General features: G+C 34.5%; 1 protein-coding gene across 1 annotated transcript in view; it reads right to left on the bottom strand.

Moving 5' to 3' along the window:
- LAMA2 (laminin subunit alpha 2) overlaps nucleotides 1-20,218 on the bottom strand; it is a 547,521-nt gene that overhangs the window by 247,326 nt on the left and 279,977 nt on the right. Inside the window, exons 13-14 of the mRNA XM_063098359.1 lie at nucleotides 2,303-2,404; nucleotides 552-763 (exon numbers count right to left, since the gene is read on the bottom strand). Of these exons, the coding sequence (XP_062954429.1) occupies nucleotides 552-763; nucleotides 2,303-2,404 (314 nt within the window). The remainder of the gene's footprint in view (nucleotides 1-551; nucleotides 764-2,302; nucleotides 2,405-20,218) is intronic.

The raw sequence follows: 20,218 nt of genomic DNA, 5'->3' as shown, positions 1-20,218 counted from the left end.
AGCTTACTGAATTCTGACTCAGTTTGACTCTAAAGCTCGTACTCTTTTCTTTATACTATGTGGTCATTAGAGTACTACAGTGTTTTATAAAGATATGTGTGGTTATTTAAATGAAGAGGCTTACATGTGTTATTACAAACTGTACACTATAAAGTCAGAAACGTGTCCATTAATTAATGAAAGAAAATATTTTGCAAACGACCTTCAGATTATGGATACTCTAGAATTATGTCTCTTTAGTTTCCCACTATTTGAGCAATCATAAAGGAGACTGTATTTTCTAGGATAGCATTCTTTAATATAGGAATCATTATTTATCACCTGTTCTGGCAGAACTGTCATGGAATCAACAATAACAATCATCCCAGACAAATTTATTGTGAGTATTTAGAATTTTAAAGATTTAATAGGAATACCTTTCAGAAAAGCAGTGCTCCATTTTTATCTGCTATTTGAAGACAACAAATGATAGAGATCTAAAAATTCACTCTTTCCCACACACACCTCTTTGTTCACATGTGAACACTGGGAGACGCAGTTCTTAATTTTACCTGAAGATGGCATCCATCCCAAAGCTGTATGTAATTTGTATGAGGATTCTCTTTAAATTCACAAGCACTGTCATAAATTCTTTTCTACTGACTGGAAAATTTGTGCCATGAATGGTAAAGGATTCTTCTTTAAGTGACAATACATTAATATGTTCTTCAGATGGTTGCAGATAGACCTCATCTTGGGCTGTGCTGATTCTCAAGTCATTTCCCTAATGGAGGAAAAAAATATAAAGGGTAAAACTGAAAAGAGGGTACAAAAGGGTAACATGTATCTGCATTTGTATTCTCTGCCATGTGCATTATCCTCAGGTTTTTAATTTCAGGTTGGCTTTCTCTGTCATTTAGCACATTTCTGCTACATATGAAGGGAAGGCAACACAACTTAAATGTTAACCTTAGCCAGATGAATTACGGAGTGTAAGTTTCTTGATTTCGCATGACCTTCCTTCCCTCATTAACTAAAGAACAGATACCTGGCAACTCATAGATATATATTTCATTACAAACACTTTGATTTTACACAAGTGCCAAATATATATATTTCAAGTGCTAAATGTATATATTATGCTGGATGTGTGTTGTATAGGACAACAGGGAAGGGAACTTAAAGCAGTGTATTAGTTATTATTTTAAAGGACTTTTATATATGGGAACGAACAAAAAACAAACATGAAAAAAGCCTGTACTCTAATATTTACAATAGGATAATGACATCACAATAAAGAGATACCGACTTACCTACGACATTTAGGTCATCCTTCTTATCTTACTTCATTCATATTAATTATATGTATATAACTTTGCATCATTTTACATTTAGAGAACCCCTTTTATCTCAAATGAATTTCAAGATATACATGTGGTTTTATATATATATATATATATATATATGTATACACATAGTTATACATATAGTTATATATATATACATGCATACACACACATAATCTATGTGCACACATAATCTAGACCAATTCATCCCATTCTGGAAACACTGATTTTGAGGAAAGAATTTTGTCATTTTGTCATTGATTCACATGCACGAAAAGTTCAAGACAAAGAACAACAGAGCCTGATGCTAAATCAACATCTGTCTATTTTGAATTATGAATGTGCAGTGCATGCGTGTATATGCCTTCAAGTATGTGTGAGTGTTGGGGGGAGAGTATACATTATTAAAAAGAAAGGACATGAGAAACGGTGGGAGAGGGCCTCTAGGATAACTTTAGGTTTCCAGGATTTTGGAATTGACTATGACCCTCCAAATTCTGAAAGCAGTTTCTCCTGTATCTTTCTTACCTAAATTAGTATTTTGAAGTCAAGATTTAACTGTGGCTGAATAAGCAAATTTCCTTTTTTATTTACTTCTGCCTAATATACCTAAGGAAGTAGACAATAAAACCTACTTGGAAGTGAGGGGAGATGGACAAAATATAGCTATGTAAATCAGCATTCACCTAAACATTTTCCTCATACTTGTATACCTGCAAACATGGTCATTATTTCTACATTTAAATTTCAAGTCTGATCTGAAGATCTTCTTTATCATTTAAACCCAGTGAATATATTTACTCTGTTGGGTATGTTTCAAAGTGAAACACAGGGAGTGGTACAAAAAGTTTCTAAGGTATAATTTTTTTAGTAGTATGTAAATTGTCAAGCCAACCAGGTAGAAAATAGCACAGGTAATCTCAAATAACACAAAGGTTTGACATGGTTGAACATAAATGATGCTCTCAGTACGCTACCTCTAAGATAATCATAAGCTGGAGAACACGTTCTGTATCTTCTTCCTCTTCTTCGAGGTCATATGATATGGTAAATGTCAATTGTCCTCCTACTGCTGAGAGCTACAAAAGAGGAGATGCATAATCATTACAGGGAAGGAGATAGCTATTAAATCAGATTTTCCTTATTATTTTTAAATCATTTTATTGTTCTAGAGGGCAGCATTTAGAAGAAGCAGAAATCACTGGAGTGCAGAGTGGGAATGAAAGACATTTCTTTAGGAGTAACCTTTATACGAACCTTACCCATCAACTGTGAGCCTGACATAAATATAAATTCATGTATTATTTTCCCCAGTATTGCAGGCTTGCTGAAATTGGTTAAGTTCCATAAAACTAAACACAGCTCCTCCTGTCATCTTCTTGGTCTAAGTTTGAGCTTTAAAATTCCCAAGCAGAGAATTATATTTTTCAAAACTGGGAGATTTCTACCCATCCCACAGAGGTTTCACTCACCTTCTGTGGGTCTGAATGCTTTCAACAAAGACCTCCCTCCATTTGACAGGCACTTTACAAGATCATAAACTAAACTGAGAAATTTTGTTATTCAAGGAAAAAAAAAACGGTAGCAAATTTTGTATTAACATTTAATTAAAATTGACAAGGAAGGTATACTTTCCTTTGCAATTTGCAATCAAATAGACTGAGTTTGAACGAATGTTATTACCCCTTTTCATTAAGAAAAGTTTCCTTTTAACACACATACCAAGCTCCATACAATGTATACTTGAGGCTTAGATTTTCTGACATTGACAGTAACCTTGTAGAATTTTTCTCTTTTAAATGGGAAAGCAAGGTCATTTATAGGACAGGAATCAAAATCGGAGCTGTGAGTGACAGATTTAATGTAAATACCGCAGTCCCTGTTTTAAAATTCCACTCTAGCATTGTAAATAAAGACAATTCATAAAGCAAAGCTGATGATTTATATTCTGCTGTTTGCTCCGACATGCATAGACCCAGCTTCGCAGCCGTTGGCTCTCTGTGGCTGTTCACGGCAGACCCTGACCAGAAAGCAATTCCTGACAATGCACAGGATTCCTCTCAAGGTTGCTCCCTAGGGAATGCCACATAGCTTGCTATGGCCGATTAAACAGGATTTTAAATTGCAGCTCTGTGATGTCTTCTAAGAGCTCGTTACATGGTGCTCTATAAGGAACCAAAATTCAGAAAACTTTTATTCCCCTGCTCCACTGAGAAATGGCCCTACTCTAATGTCTTCTTATATATAAAATAATAAATATCTGCCTGAACTATAGCACTTGGAATTATTGTGAGTAATGACGGGTGAATCTATGTAAAAGGTTTGGGGTTCTAATAATTTAAGCATCCAAAATTTCACTTCGCATGCTTGTTCAAATCAGCTGGACGTTTTCTCAATAAGGACAGTCTAGAAAGGCAGTGAAACAAATGTTTTATATATTTCAAAGAGGAATGAACTATTCCAAATTTTCTAAATTATTAAAAATATTTAGTAGAAGGTAGAGATTAAGTTTGGGAAGAACGTTGGGACATAGGTTTGTAAAGTCCCAAAATTTTAAGCTTACAAATATGTTTCAACTATTTAAAATTTGGATTACATGCTATTATTTTTCTCAAACATGTTTCTCTAAAAAAAAAAAAGAAAGAAAAAGAAAGAAAATTATCAACTTAAATTAAGATATTACCATTTATACCCAACTAGAAAGAGTTTCAAACTAAAGGTCATTTCCCATTTTGCCAGTAAAGAGCCAAAGGGTGTGTAATTTGAACAACCAAAGTTTTAAGACTACAGAGGTAGAAAAATGTTCACTTATTTATTTGATTAGTTAACGTAGTTTCTATACCTATTTGTAATATTTATAAACTCACATAATAAAAGGGTACTTCAAAACTTCACGAAAAATAGAATTAAAAGATAACACAAATCTTCCCATGAACTTTTGAAGTACCCTCATCTATAAAATAATATAATACAAGAAAGGAATGAGAGGTGGAAATGGGGAAAGAAGGAACATACGTATGTAGAAAGAGAGAGGGGCCTTATGCAGGTCAGTGATAATATAAAACATGAACTAAGGAGTAGAATTAATTCAACCGATTTTGCTGAGGGCTAATAATAACAGTGATAATAGTAAGTAAAATTGTGTTTTCACTTACATTTCATGAAATGATTTTTCCCAAACTCTTCCATGAATCTTTGATACCCAAGCTTTGGTATTATTAGAACACTATTTGAATCACCTAAAATTTTCATTCCACCTAAGCTGTGTGAAAAACAGACTATTTTAAAAATGTGCACGATACTATTACCAGATGTTTTTTCCCAAGCCACAAGTATTCATTTGCATAGTATAGTATTTGAATCGGTGTCTTTTTCGTTCACCCTTAAAGGTGCATATTTATATATCAACAAGTACTTAAGTAATTCTTTAAAAGATAGCTTAAGATATTATCCTGTAATTTAGAGGTTGTACTTCTAGGAGTAACTTATTCTATGTTAAATTCCTTTGCTTCTATTTTTCCTTCAGCTCTGTGAACTAATCTCTTCATAAGCCATACAGACATGCATTTTCTGGTGTTGTTTCCAGCTAATGTGTCTTGCCCAAAGAGTACATACCACTGTATAAGAGAATTTGTAATAAGCCAATTATAAGACAATAACTTCTTTTCTGAGGGATATTGTTTTTAGGGGAAAGAGCTTTGAGAATATTCAAAAAATAAATTTTCCTCTCCTATAGCTTTTTTTCTTAAATTTTTTTCATTGTACGTGTTTATGGGGCACAGTTTATTGTTTCAATACATTCCTTTCCTATAGCTTTGGATGAAGAATTCTCTGCCTCTTCTCCATCTATCTACTCTTCCATATTCCAGATGTCACCCTTGCTTGGCTCCTCCTTGCCCTTTCTCTGTACTCACCTATAACACTTTCAGTATCCAAATCTTCACTCTCTCCATCAAATCAAGTGTGCACAGGGCTGCCAATCATCAATTGACTTTGTTGTCTCCTTTAGTTATCATCTGTGGTTATTAGTTTCACTGTCAATCTTTGTGATATGGGGTATTACATTCATTTTCTTTATTTCTATTCAACCGTCCTTTCTCATTTTATCCCCTGCATCCATTGTCTACCCTTGGTATTCCATTAAAAGAGTTTCTTGAAAGGTCATTTATAAACTCTATATAGCAGCCACTGACAGCTCTTTTGTTCAGTTTTATTCTTAATCTATATGTGACATATAATAGTTCTTAAGATTCTTGACTCCCTTGTCTTCTATTACTCTGAACTTTCCTGATACTCCTTCCTTTTCCCTGGTCATACTTCTGTCTCATTTATGGATACTTTCTTTAAAAAAATTATTCTGTACTCAGTGAGTGGATGTCTCTAAGACTCTTTCTCACTCTCTTTTGGTTTTTACTTCATATGGATTCCCCTCTCATGAACTGAACTACATTTAAGCCTACCTCCTCAGTCTACCTCTTCCAGTCTGTGCTGTATCCCTGTATTAATTTGCTCAGGCCATCATAGCAAAGTACCAGAGACTGAGTGGCTTAAACAACAGAAATGTATTTCCTCACAGTGCTGGAGGCTTGAAGGCAGAAACCAAGGTGTTGCAGAGCTGGTTTCTCCTGAGGAGCTCTCTCTTTGGCTTGTGGATGTCTGTCTGCTCTCTGTGCCTTCAGATGGTCTTCCCACTGTGTGTGCGTGTCCTCATTTCCTCTTCTTATAAGGACACCAGTCATATTGAATTAGAGCCCACCCTAATGACCTCGTTTTTATTTAATTATCTCTTTAAAGCTTTTATCTCCAAATACAGTCATATTCTGGGGTCCCGAGATTAGGACTTCGACATATAAATTTTGGGAGGACACGATTGAGCCCATAACAGCGCATACTGAAGGACTGTCCAATAATGTCTCAGACACTCAACATACTCAAAGTTGATCTCATTATCCAGATCTTTCCAAAAACCAAACTTGATCATTTTCTCAACTTTCATGATTGGGTCAAGGCAAATGCTTTATTCCTTTATTTTAAATTAGAAACCTGATGTGCAATGTAAAATTGTTTTCACTTTATTAGTATATCAGATTAGCTCCTCGACCTATACACTTGATAGGCTTCTTGTCTAACTTTCCACTCCCATTGCCATATCGTACTTAGGTCCTCGTCAAGCATCTGAATTCATCTCTCTGACTTCAGTCTTCTTGTTGGGGAAAGTTTCATCAACTGTTACTTCTGTAGTTGCACTTTCTTAATGAAGACTCTCCAGCAGCTCTGGGATCTGTAATATCATTCATGTTTCTGTGTAGTTTCTATACCCTCTAGGATCTATACAGCCCCTGTTCACAAATGGTTCAGAGGTGACACAGGGGGCTGCAGTGAACTCACAAAGGCACTGAGGAATATTGAAAATGTTTGAAGGAAACACATGATACCAAATATCTGTTGGATAGTGCACAAACAACTGGTTTGAGGTAGTTCACAATTTTAACATTAGGTAAGATAATGCAACATTCCTTTTAAGGATTTTTTCAAAATTTTGAGCGATGTTTTGTTTACTTGATCTTTTGGCTACGTCATATCTTTCTTAAGCAAGATTTTCATTGGATCCTGCAATTAAAAAGAAAATATGCACAAAAATCAATGTGAAACAGTAAATAAGGGGTAGCATTGTCCTATCTGATAACCAGATTTGAGACATTGTATACTGCCTAACAGGCACCAGATCCCATTAGTAACTGTGGTTATTTACAAAAGAAATAAATTATAATATTATCTTCGAATTGATGTGCATTATCTTTTTAGATGATTGCTAAGTTGTTAAAACATAAATATATATTAAGTTGTTTGGCCATGAATACTTAAACAGAACTGTGGCATATTTCTCTTGGTCAAGGAGGCACTATGAAAAAATTATGGAGACACGAAAAGTACTACAACTTGAGCATGTATGGGAACTTCTGATCTAGCCTCTTTCTATATCTATCCATTGTGCTACTTAGTTGTTTTCTTTTTTTAAACAAATTTTCCCATCCCTACAGCTCTCTTACTGTATTAGTCAGGGTTCTCCAGAGAAACCAAAATCAATAGGATATGTTATAATTATATGAGAGGGATTTATTAGGGGAATTATCTCACATGGCTATGAAGAAAAGTCCCACGATAGGCCGTCTATAAACCGGATGCTGGTAGCGTGGCTCAGTCCTAGTCCAAAGGCCTCAAAACCAGGGAGGCTGATGGGGTCCTTGGTGGTAAGTTCTGGAACCCAAAAGCTGAAGAGTCTCAAGCTCTGATATCCACGGACAGGAGAGAAGAGTGTATCCCAGCTCCCGCAGAAAGAGAGCTTCACCTCTTTCCTCCTCTTTTGTTCTCTCCGAAGCTCTAGTGGATTGGATGGTTCCCACCCACATTGAGGGAGGGTCTGTCCCACCCAGGCCACTCAGGCTCTCATACTAATCTCTGCTGGAAACACCCTCATGGACACACCTAAAAAGATAGCTTTACCAGTTTTCTCAGCACTCCTTCCTTTAACCAAGTTGACACCTAGAATTAACCTTCACACTGACCATTCAAATACTACTTTCTTTGTTTGCCTGGCTGATGTCTCTCACTAGTCAGAAGACTGAGGGAAAAAAGGTTTTTCAGTGACATCTCCAAAGTCTGATGAGAAGTCTGGTAATCACAACAAATAAGAGAGCAAAAGGATTCCAGAACACATGGATAAACAACTCCATCCATTAATATTGATTGAAGAATTTTAACAAAACGCGATATTAATAAGTTAGGTGGACTATATATGACTTTAATTTTCCACAATTTTGGTCTTCGTAGACTCAATTTATTAATTTTATCTTTGAGACTTTCAAATAAGTTAATTTGGGGGAAAATTTTGATTTTTGTAATTTTATGGAGTATTGTATGTTCAAGCAGGAGAACCTTTCATTTTCTCCTGCTATTTAGGAACTACGCTGTCATCTTTCTACTGGCTTGAAAAAAATATGGTTTCCCACAGGTAGAAGTAAGTGCAATTTCAGTTCATTTTAAGGAAGTTCTTATATTTGCTGGATGAATTAGACTATATTTACCAGAGATGAAAGTTATATCTTTTCTCAATACAAAGAGAAAGTGAATTTAGTGAGAGTAGTTCATTCCATTCCATCAGGATCCCCAAAGACCTGGCCTTTTACCTCTTTCTTTATGTCTATTAAGGGAAAATTCCTTCAGGGGGATTCAGATATCAAATTGCGATGCCACTGCAAAGAAAAAAGCACCCATCCATTCCTGGAGAGGGTTCAGGGCTAGGCCGTTCACTCTCCTGATCTTCAGCTTCACCCCATTAAGAAAAGAACAACACAAGTAGCTGTTTCTCATGAGGACCTATTTTAAATCCACCTTCAGGGAAAAGAAACAGCTTGTTTGCAAGGAACGTTATACTTACTATGCAATAGATAACCTAATGCCACACATAATAATATAGCGTGCATGGTACACATTGCATTAAAGATTTAATGAGGCAGGAAAGGTTTCCCTCATGAGTGGGAAAAGCTAAAGGTAATTCACAAAACTAAGCTTTAAAAAATACTTCATATTAGGCTTATGTGCGTTGTGTTGTAGCCTCTTTTTTTTTCTTCCAATTTCAAGGAATATGAATTGAAGGGTGAAGAATAGGATAACCTATTGAGGGCAGTGTATCTGAAGAGGAAATTCTTTTTTATACAATAAGCTTGAAATATTTAGTTCTCTGATGTCAGATTATCACCACTGTTATTCCAGTAAATGGGGTGTAAAACCTAATATTTGCTTTTGCTTACAAGAGCAAATATTTCAGGACAGATATACTAAAATCGAATGAGGAAAAGGCTTTGTAATACTGAGCAGGATAAATTAAACACATCTGTCAATTTCCATTTAGCATCACAAACAGGACAAGCAATTCATCTTTCTAGATCCAAGAAACCCCAGAGCCTTAAACTCTGAAAAGGTAGCCCTCCCAAAAAAGTGTTTATTAATGTGTCTATTCATGCAGCTCTCTTTTAACGTGGAAACAGCATTCCACTTCAAGGTTTTGTCATGTTCTTCTGCACATTTAAAACATTAAGATAAGAGTGTGTTTCTCTTCTTTAAAGCTTGATAATTATTAGAATAGATCAGAAACAAGAAGATGTAGATTTAGAAAACAGGCAGAATTTATACAGGAGATCTTAAAGTTACATCACCTTTTATGCATAGAAAATGAACGAGGAGTTGTGGGTGTCGGAGACAATGCGTTCTACAAATGTTAGTCTAGAAGGCAAGAGACTGGGTGATGTAGTCCAGAGGACACAAAGAAGAAAAACTTGAAGAAATAACATGCCTGCCTGCATTCATTTCTCCCTTCCTCCTTTTCTTCCTTCCTTTCTTTTTTTCATCTTCTTTTCTTTCTTCTTCTTCTTCTTCTTCTTCTTTTTTTTTTTTTGGTAGCCCTTATACAGTTTTGATAGTGGTTTTTTTTGGGGGGGGGTTGTTTGTTTAAATAACTATGTCATTTTCACATGTGTAGTCATTAGAACGGGTTGGGGAAAATCCTGAATTGAGGATTTCTTTCTTGGGCTTGACCAGTATAATTAGTCCAACTTGATAATTTTGCATTCCTCTGTATTTGGTGTCATTTAAATTTTATAAACAAACAAAGTAGTGATGAAAATTGTGAATGAGACAAGGCCAAGACAGAGTTCTGGGACACACCACCAGAAATACTCCCCAGTATAACGAACACAGGTGCTAACACTGGTGACTAGTCAGTGTTCTTGCTGCTCAGTCCCTGGACTGCCCATAGAACTACTGGATCATATTCATTCTTCCCACATTTCACCATAACTCTCCAAATTCCTCCAAACTACTTCCTAGTCAATCTTTATATACAATGTTTCTTTTTGATAATGCCAAGAGATATTAATTATAGTGTTCTGATTGGCAGAGGGGAAAAGATAGGAATTGTGAGAGACACAGACAGGGCAATTGATAGACCAACAAGAGTTTCCCATTTAAATGTTTGTTATTCTGTTTATTCACTTGAGTACTACCAGCCTATCTTCAGCATAAGCTTTCTGTCTCCTGTGTAACAAAGTAAGGCCCAATTATACTTTCCATATATTCAAATATGATTCAATGCAAACAGGGTTTTAAAGGTTTGATAAGGTAAGAATGCTTTTGGTAGCAACTGAAAAATCAGACAATTAGTAGTTTTCATATAATAAGTCTAAAAAATTTGGTAGGCATACCAAATTTTAAAATACAACGAGTGGTTTAGTTTCTTTTCTGTTTGTTTTTTCCCCTATTTTACTTATCTTTTGCAAACACTTAGATCCATTGGGGGGCACTTAAAAATATAAACACCCTGTGAATACATTTGCTAAACATTATATACATGAGGATGAGGTGCTTAGAAAGACATTTAATACAGTAAATTCGTATTTAATGTTTCCTTTTAAGTTTTTTCACTTAGAGAACTACTTGCTACTTTGTGGCATGCACTGGTCAACTCTTGAGTTGAAATAGTACAATCTCAACAGATGTGAGTCAATCGTAGCAGCCAAATTCTCTGCACTGCTTTGAGTTATCAGGCCCAGACTCAAAAACAGGGTCTTTGCAACAGCTGTTTGTTTTCCATTTATTCCCTTGTGTTTGGATGAAGCATTCCATTAGAATTCTTGTTATGGGCTAGATTAATTTATATGTAAATATTCAGTAAAAAAAAAAAAAACCCACATGTAATACATAATTAAACATTGATCTAATCCAATAAACCATAAATTATGGTTTTATATATACATAGGTTTCTTATTGACTAGGACTTAAATTTTTTTCAAGGTCTCTGCCAAGAAAGCAGAAAACTGCATGTTCATGATATAAAACATTGATGCTGATTAAAATAACAGAACACATTTTAATCCAACTTCCATTAAGTTAAAGAGAAACAGATTTACTATTGCCACATAAATGACAAATGGATAAAAGCAAAATGTATAATTTCTGTGGAAAATTCATGGGAACACAGTTAAAAAAAATTAAAAAATAAAAAAAATTTTAAAAAGATACCAGCATTGCTATTTTCTCTTTGAATGGGAATTTTAGTTAAACTTTCTTTCAGTGCTTAAGGATTTTGTCTTTTAAGTATATTTATTACCTTGGATAGTATATGACTATTGTACAGCCCCTTTCCCCTTTATTGCAAAGGGAGAACCAGAAGTGTAGAAAATAGAGTTCTCATCTCGCCTGTAGGTAATCTTTGATATTTCTACCTTCAGCAACCTTGAATACAGCTTGAAGTACTGTATGTTTATTTAAATGAGTTCAATTAATTTCAGGTTACGTTATTTAGATGGAGGGTATTTTGGAATAGCAGTCAGCTTATTCCCCACATAAGCAAAAGCCAGAACACCAGTCTTGGAATACTGTTTTGATTTGATGCTAAATGTTATTGATCTACCACTATTCCCTTTTCTCTCTCCCTTCATTCGTGAACTCTGCAGATAATTCTTTATTACAACAGTAGAAACTGGTTGTGAACTTTAGAAGATAAGAATCCCAAAGGTGTAATGGATACTAAGTCACACTCCAGAGGAGAATCAACAGGCTAATAAAATACATTCAAGTGTCTTTTTTTCAGAATAAACAGGTAAAGAGTTGCGTTAGTTATCTGACATGTCTACTACTGTAGGAGTCATATATAAATCACACAAAAGATTAATTTCATTCCTTTAGATTTTTCAGATTTGGTTTTGGATTCTGATTTTGCTTTTAAGTACTTTATGGCCCTTGGAAAAGTTATTTATGCTGTTAGAGTCTCAGTAAATTTTCACTAAAATGAGCTGGATAACACCTACCTCAGAAGTTTGTTCTGAGGATAAAATGAGAAAAAACACATAAAACTCCTCACCTGGCACCTAGCACATAACATGTATTCAATAAATGTTGTCAGTCATACTATTTTAATAAGTATAGTTTTCAAAATTAAAATACCATAAACGCTTTGCACTAAAAACCTAATGGCAATGATATTTATTTTATGATTCTAAGTGCACTTTAAAATCTTATGATTTCTGGGAGAGATCATAGTGATAGCAGGATTCAAATCTTACTCATGTCTTAATGTTTCCCTACGATACTTTGCATAGCCATCTTACCGATAGTAGATCCTACATAAATATCTGGTGAATTTTTATCAAATTCAATGCCATATGTATTCAACACCTCAATGTATTACAGATGGAAAAGGCATAAAAATGGGGATAAATTTGTACTACTCCTATGATATACCTTGCAGTTATTAAAATGTTTTTATTGGTTTCCCTATTCTTATCTTTATCAGTCCTAAAAACAAACCAAAGGAGGTGTATCTATACGAGCTTTTAGGTGATTTGAACTTACTTATAGGAGCTTACTGTACTGCTGACTGGCAAACCACAAATGCACCTGTTTTAATATAAAGAACTTTTAGCATTTGGGAAGTTTGATCTGCAGTTGAAGGAGAAAAATCAATATTTAAGTCATTTAGACATTTACACACATAAATCAACTATATGGCATTACCTATTGCCAGCTCTATATGCTAGGATAATCATGTAAATTCCAGTAACCGGTAATACATATTTTATAAGCCATAAATACCTTTTCAATATGTTGTGATATATGGGCAAACAATGTACTCTCTATATCAGGAAGACACCTAGAGTACAGATTAGAGGAAGCAGTGATCCAACTGCAACCATAGCTAGTCAGATCACATCCAGAGTACTGTGATCAATTCTTGAAACAACCATTTAAGAGAGTAGTTGACACATTAGACTTCATCCAAAGAAGTGTGACCAGGGTATTGATGGCTCCAACAGCTGAACAAGAGGTTTGAAAAGGTAATGGAAGTACTTAACATTAAAAAGAAAAGACTTAGGGAAAACATAATTGTTTCCTTGGAATGTTTGAGTTTATCAAGTATAATAGGAAGTATATAAGTAGATAGAGTTTATCAAGTATAATTGCTGTTTATAGTACAGAAATAGAACCTACATAAGAAAGTGTTGGGGAGAGGATATGGTTTTTAATACTGTGTAAGGCTTAACTAGTCATATGTAGAACTGTCAAAAATGGAATGAGCAAACTCGTAGGGTATCCATATTTCTGAAGATGTATGAATGGAGCTCCATCTGTCTGAGATGATAGAATTCCTACATCTGCTGAGAGAACTAGATCTTATTTCACTGGGCAGCTTGCAATTCCACCATGTTAGTTCATTAACAGTGCGTTACTTAAATATTAGAGTAAATTTTTTGCAATTTCTATTGTGGAGCAGCAGAATAATAATTAGCTTAATATCCACTTGCTCCCTGCTCTGTGATTTTAGAGCTAAAGCATACACAGGACATAGCAACACATTTCATTAAGAGAAAACTATTTGTACCGGCCGTATGATGATATGGAGATCATCATAGGATAATCACAGAGAGATGATTTAGCATAGTGGAAAAGAGTGCAGTTCTAGAGCTAGAATGCCTGGGGTATAACATTCACCTCTGCCACTTATTAGCCATGTGTGACCACAGCAAATAACTTAATCTCTGTCTCAAGTCTTCATCTGGAAAATGGAGATGATACAACAATAACTACCTTATAGGGTTGTTGCAAGAATTCAATTGAATAATCTAGTACAGTGTTTGACATTTTGTAACTATTTAATAAAAGTCAGCTGTTACCATTGTTCTTGTTATTGTTGCCATTGTGTAAAACAATCTCCAAAATTTTAACTGTCCAGCATAAGATTCTTTGATTACCATATCATTGCAATGAATAGGTATGATCTGGATTATTTAAAATTTAAAAACAAAAGCATCTATCATTTTATTTTAGGAAGATAATAAATAACATAAAAAATATGATGCGTCTCAAAAAATAAGGGGACCCAATTACTGAGCCATATATAATCAAAACTAACATTTGCACGGAACTTCTGAATTTTAAAAGCAGTTTTCACCATCATTTTATTCAATCTCCAAATTCTTATAGTATAGGTTTATCACTATTATTCTATTGTATAGAGGGAGAAATTGCAGCTCTAAGAGCTTAAATTGTTCACAGTCACATGACTACTATAGTGATATTCAGATGCATCCTTGATCTATGTTTGTCTTTTTAAACACTGCCCCTCAAGTCTCTCTCTCTCTCTCTTACACACACAGACACACAGACACACACACACACACACACACACACACTGTCAGTGTGTACAACATGACTATAATTCAAAGATAGGTGCTTAACAATGAGACTTACCCACTCTCTAATGTTGTTCCATATATTTACTGTGTGACTGTGGAAAAATTAATATAACTCTAAAGTCTAAGTTATTTTATGTCTAAAAGAGAATGAAAATGCCTACCTTGAAGGATTTTTATAAAGAATTTATGAGAGAAACATAAAACCTATTCGTGTTCTATACCAGGCAGACAAAATTTATTTAAACATTATTTCTTTTCCTCTCCTAATTATTCTGGAGATTCAGTAAGTTCAAAATAGGTTTTGTGAATTTGATGTTAAGTGCTTGAGAAGAAAAGAAAATACAATTGTTCCTTAAGCATGAAAACGTATCATTATTATAATAATAGAAAAAGCAAAGTAAAATGTTGCTAAAATAACGTTTTTCACCCACTAGATTGGCAAAGACCCAAAAGTTTGATAACATACTCTATTAACGAGGGGTTTACAGAAACAAGTATTTTTATGCATGTCAGGCCTTAAAAACTAACGCCACCTTAAGTGACATTACAAGTGGCACCATTATGGGCCCACAAGGGCTTATTAACGTGGCAGCCTAAAACGGTGCCGGCGCAGGAAGGAAGTAGGTTGGGAGTGTCTGCGGGAACCTTGCCTTAGCCCTTATTGGCCAAATACATGCTTCTGCACTCGTGAACACTGCGTGGTTGCAATAGCTAGGCATTGAGACAGGATGCATGCTCTTGACCTTTAAGCTGATAGGATTATGTAAAAAACTTCCCTTCCCCATTTGCCTTTAAAAGCAAGTGCTTGTGTGATAATAAATGGAACTTCTTGACAGAACCCCTGCCACGTCTGAGTGTCCTTTAAACCGGGCTGCTTGGGGCAGGTGGTGTGCTCACCTCTCTTCACGGCTCTCTTCCCCCCGTCTCCTTCCGAAGGGGACAGGAGGGAAAGAGGAATCCGGGCCATTCGCTCACCGACCGAAAGGAACGAGGCTAGGGCTGTTCGGGTCGGCCGGTGGCAGACCCGACATATGCATTGGTGGAAGCATGTATAAAATGTATGGGGTCAATTTGACAATATGTGTTAAAATTGCAAATGTATGTACACTTTGACATAGCAAGGCCACATCTAGAAGTTTATCCAACAGTTACACTGGCACATATGAGTTATATCTGGGCACTTGGTTATTCATTGCAACAATGTTTGCAGTAAAACATATTGAAAATACCTTATGTACATCAAAAATGACTGCTAATAGACATATTAATAATGATAATGATGGAGATGATAGTTAACACATACCATGTTTACTGAATCCCAAATATTCTGCAATGTGTCTTTGCATATATTAATTCATTTAATTATCAAAACAATACACACAATCTTATGAGGTAGGCATGTTATTATTATTGTTACATGCATAATAAAGGTGAGGATTACATAACTTGTTCAAGGTTACAAAGATAGCAGGTGATGAAACCAGGATTTGAGCCCTCATAGTCTAGCAGTAGAGTCAATGTTTAACCTCTTTGCTGATTTCTGAGTAAATCTGTGTACATCTATTTAATGGAATATTTTCAACTAAATACATATATGAAGAAACTCTTTATCCATTAAAGTGGAATTAGCTTCAAATTATAACAAATAAAAACAAACTATAATGTTATTTTACAATGAGTAGGGCATGCCACCATTTGTGTAAATAAGGAAAATGAATTATATATATGCCTATATGTATGTATATAAATATGAGAGTATGTGTGTGTATGCATACATATAAGTATATATTATCTATTAAAACATAGAAGTTAAAAAATAGTAAAAGAGTTAACTCAAAAATACATGGTAGTTAGTTACCACTTCAATATGTTTTATTCCTAAATTGATTTTTTCAGACAAAATGACTCTAATAAAAAAAAATTGGCATTGCTACCTGGAATATCTGAGTGAAGTGAAATATCTGTGATTTCAAAATATCACTGGTATCCAATCAGAAAATGTGTTTTGTAAAGAGGGTTTTAAAAATATGTTCAGACATTCAGACATTTATGGAAAGGTGACACAGGAAAACTACTAAAAGGGAATCCTAACTGCTCAAACCTAATGTTTCATTTAAAAAATATCTGTTTCTTAAGAACAAAACCCAAACCAAAATATAGAATATAGAAATAAAAGGAGCTGACATGATGTCTCAGTGTGAGTATTTCACAAAAATATGACTTTGAACAAATAATTTATGTTGGTGAGCTTTAAAATCATCATTTCTACTGTGCGAATTTCACCAGTTTTCCTGTTTATTTTGCTGTGTATTTTGAAGTTTGGATGAAGTACTGTTTAACACATTTTGGAGACAACACAAATGTACACTTTTATTATTTGACACCTTTAGTTCTAAAATTCGCTAACTTAAATGACAATATAAATCTGATACCTATCATATCACACAACTTCAGTGAAGTGGTTCAATACCTCTTGTTTAATAGGAAAATTCTATCACATGCAGAACTTACTGCTTTCAAGTAAATACATTACCCAGTATTTCAGACTTGCCTTCACTTTATTCCTTTTAATTTTCAGTAGAAAAATCCTTATAATAAAATAGCCTCACCAGTATCTGCTCCTTTCATTACACATATAAGTAGGATTTTCTAGCTCAAGGAGGAGGAGGAGGAAGAGGAGGAGGCAATGAACAAGAAGTAAAGGAAAACAATGGCCAAAATTTCAAAATAAAGCTGAGGATTTATTATAAGATACATAAGAAAGTTTTTGATTTTTCTACTAAGTTCCCCAATTCCCATAAACTATAGGCACCCTTTGAGAACAAAGGGAGTACAAACAGTGTTCCTTACTATTTTCTAAGAAAACAGAGTTTCTGCCATACAAAGGCAGACAGACCCTCAGGACACTCCAAATTTCCTGCCAAGAGTTCAAAGTGCTCCATGAAAGCTGTCCTATCAATCACAACATGAAACACACACTTTCTCACACTCTCACAGGGGTGCACATATTTATGCAGCTTTGGACACATTTTCTTCATGTACTTTCACATCAGCACAGCAATTGTATTCTGCTTTCAGGGGGCAACCATTATGTGTTCTGTGAACTTTAACTTAATGCATTGGATTTTGTAGTATATACTTTATTTTACATACTATTTCTGAAGTTTTAAAAATGTCTGATGTTTCTTCTCAGTCATAACCAAACATCCCTCCCACACAGACCAGCTGTTTCTCTGTTTTAAAAAAGGCAAGTAATTTAACATCATAAATACCAAATCACAACTCAAGGTCATAGTCAAAAGCTTTTATGTCTCATTAGTTTTCAGGCTCCTCATCAATTTTTTTCACTACCACTTAGATCTTGGTACGTGGAAATGCATGGAACTTGTGTTAGTTAAAACAGAAGGCTATCTCAGGCTACTAATGACTAATGTAAAACATTTTCAATTAAATACACAGTACCTAATATATTTGTTTAGAAATGGCAACAGCAAAGATTTTTCTAATTCAAAGCCCCATATGCCTTTTGGTCCATTTAACAGCAACTTCTCCCACTGAGAAAGAAGAAAGAAATCATCTCTTTGAGTAAATCTGTGCTCTAACTACTGAGACATAAAAATATTTACCTCTATATCTCTCCTAAATCAACCAATTTAGACCACTCATGTAATCCTTGGAAGTGATAGTTTTAATTTTAAAATATCAGGATTTTCTTAGAAATTCACTAAAAGTGAATAATAAAGAAAACCTGTAGGTACCACCATCTGATATTTGGACATTATTTATTCAATAATAAATAAGCAGTAGTTTGATAGTATGAACAACCTTTCATCACTTTGTAATCTATAGCTTTATTTGTAGCAATCACATATAGCAATCACATATCAAGAAGTTGACTGAAAATTTATTGATCACATTTATTTTCTCAGCTATCAAAGCTGATATGTCAAAAATATTTTTTAACCTCACACCACTTATTTTATCATTAAGAAAATATGGCCCGAGGGAAGATATATTATCTGCCCAGTGTCAAACTGAAAATAATGGCAGAGAATATGGATCTTGAATTTCAGTGCTATGTCTCTACATGTGTTCACAGACACATTTGTTTGGAACATCATGTTTACTGTTCTAATTAATTCTGTTACAATGATTTAGAAATATGGTCACAAATCCTTTCATACTCATTCCAGTGAATGTCGTTGGGGTCTCTGTCCCCTTTCTTTTATTTGGATCAGCTTGTGACTGCTTTGACTAATGGAATATTGTGGAAGTGATGCTCTGCAACTTCTAAGGTAAGGTTCCAAAAGATCATTGAGCTTTTGCCTTGTTTTCTGAGCACATGTTCTTTTGGAGCTCTGAGATGCCATGAAGGAAGTCCAGCTATCCAAGGCCACCATGCTTTGAGAAAGCCCAAGCTACATATACATAGGTCATGTGTGTGATGTTTGGTTGTCTGCCCCAGCTGAGCTCAGCCTTTGAGTTATTGTAGTCTTGATATGAGATATATAAGTGAAGAAGGCTCCAGCCATTCAATTCACCTAAAACCATTCAAGTCTTCCTGGCTGAGACCAAAGATATCTTGGAGCAAAGACAAGCCATCTTGCAATGCCCTGTCCAAATTCCTTACCTGCAAAATTTGCAAGCTTACTAAAATAGTTGTTTTACACTGCTAATTTTGAGGTGGTTTGTTACTCCAGTTAGCAATAGATAACTGAAACATTCTTAGATCTTAGTTTTCTTTCATATAATGTTGAGTGCCTGGATAGTTTGATAAGTTCAGCTACTACCAGTCAAAAGCTATGCTGTTCTACAGCTTTGCTTTTCTTAATTATCTTTCTTTAGGGCCTATAATTATTTTGTCTTTTCATATATTTTTTTATGAGCACAGAATAGAGTGGATTTACACTTTTTTTTTTTTTGGTCAAATTTCTCAAAAAGTTCTCCCTGTAGAATCACATGATTTATTTATTTAAAATAATTAAGAATCAATTAAATAACATAAACAAATAAGGAATTTCACTATTTCTCAAAAAAGTGATCAAATCTATTTCAAATTCATTAATAAAAGTTCAAAAATGAGAGAGAAAAGAACATCCAGAAAAGGTATTTTTTATGCAATGTAACTTACATAATAAATTTCCAGCAAATTAATGTCATAATAGACATTTTAAAAGTTACACTGTATTTAGATAATGAGAACTGAAGAAATGTTAATGTCTACCATAGTCATTAAGCAAGCACATACATCATATTATTAACTTTTTTTCTAACATCTTATTTATATACCTGACATTCAGGAAAATTTGAACTTTTTTCTGGACCAAATAAAATTCTGTTATAATTTTAGTTATCATTAGGTAATTCAATAAGCATATTTTTATATATGGCTTGGGGTTAAGCTTGGTCCTTTGTAAATCAAGTATAAATCTAAGAATATAGCAAAGAGAATCGATGTATTTCTATTTTAGTGCAATTCACAATAATATAGATCTCTTTTTTACATCATGGAAAAAAGATTGAAAAGCCTGGTAGCTCAGTCAGTGGATGGAAAAGGTGGGGTGAAGCATGTTTGTTCTTTTGGAGGGGCACTGACCCTCCAAGCAAGCAAGGGGAGAAAGGAGGAACATCAGGGTCTGTGAG

The sequence above is a fragment of the Cynocephalus volans genome, chromosome 5 (assembly GCF_027409185.1).
Source record: "Cynocephalus volans isolate mCynVol1 chromosome 5, mCynVol1.pri, whole genome shotgun sequence".
NCBI lineage: Eukaryota > Metazoa > Chordata > Mammalia > Dermoptera > Cynocephalidae > Cynocephalus > Cynocephalus volans.
The sequence above is the reverse complement of the archived record's forward strand: the minus strand, read 5'-3'. Positions and strand labels throughout refer to the sequence as shown.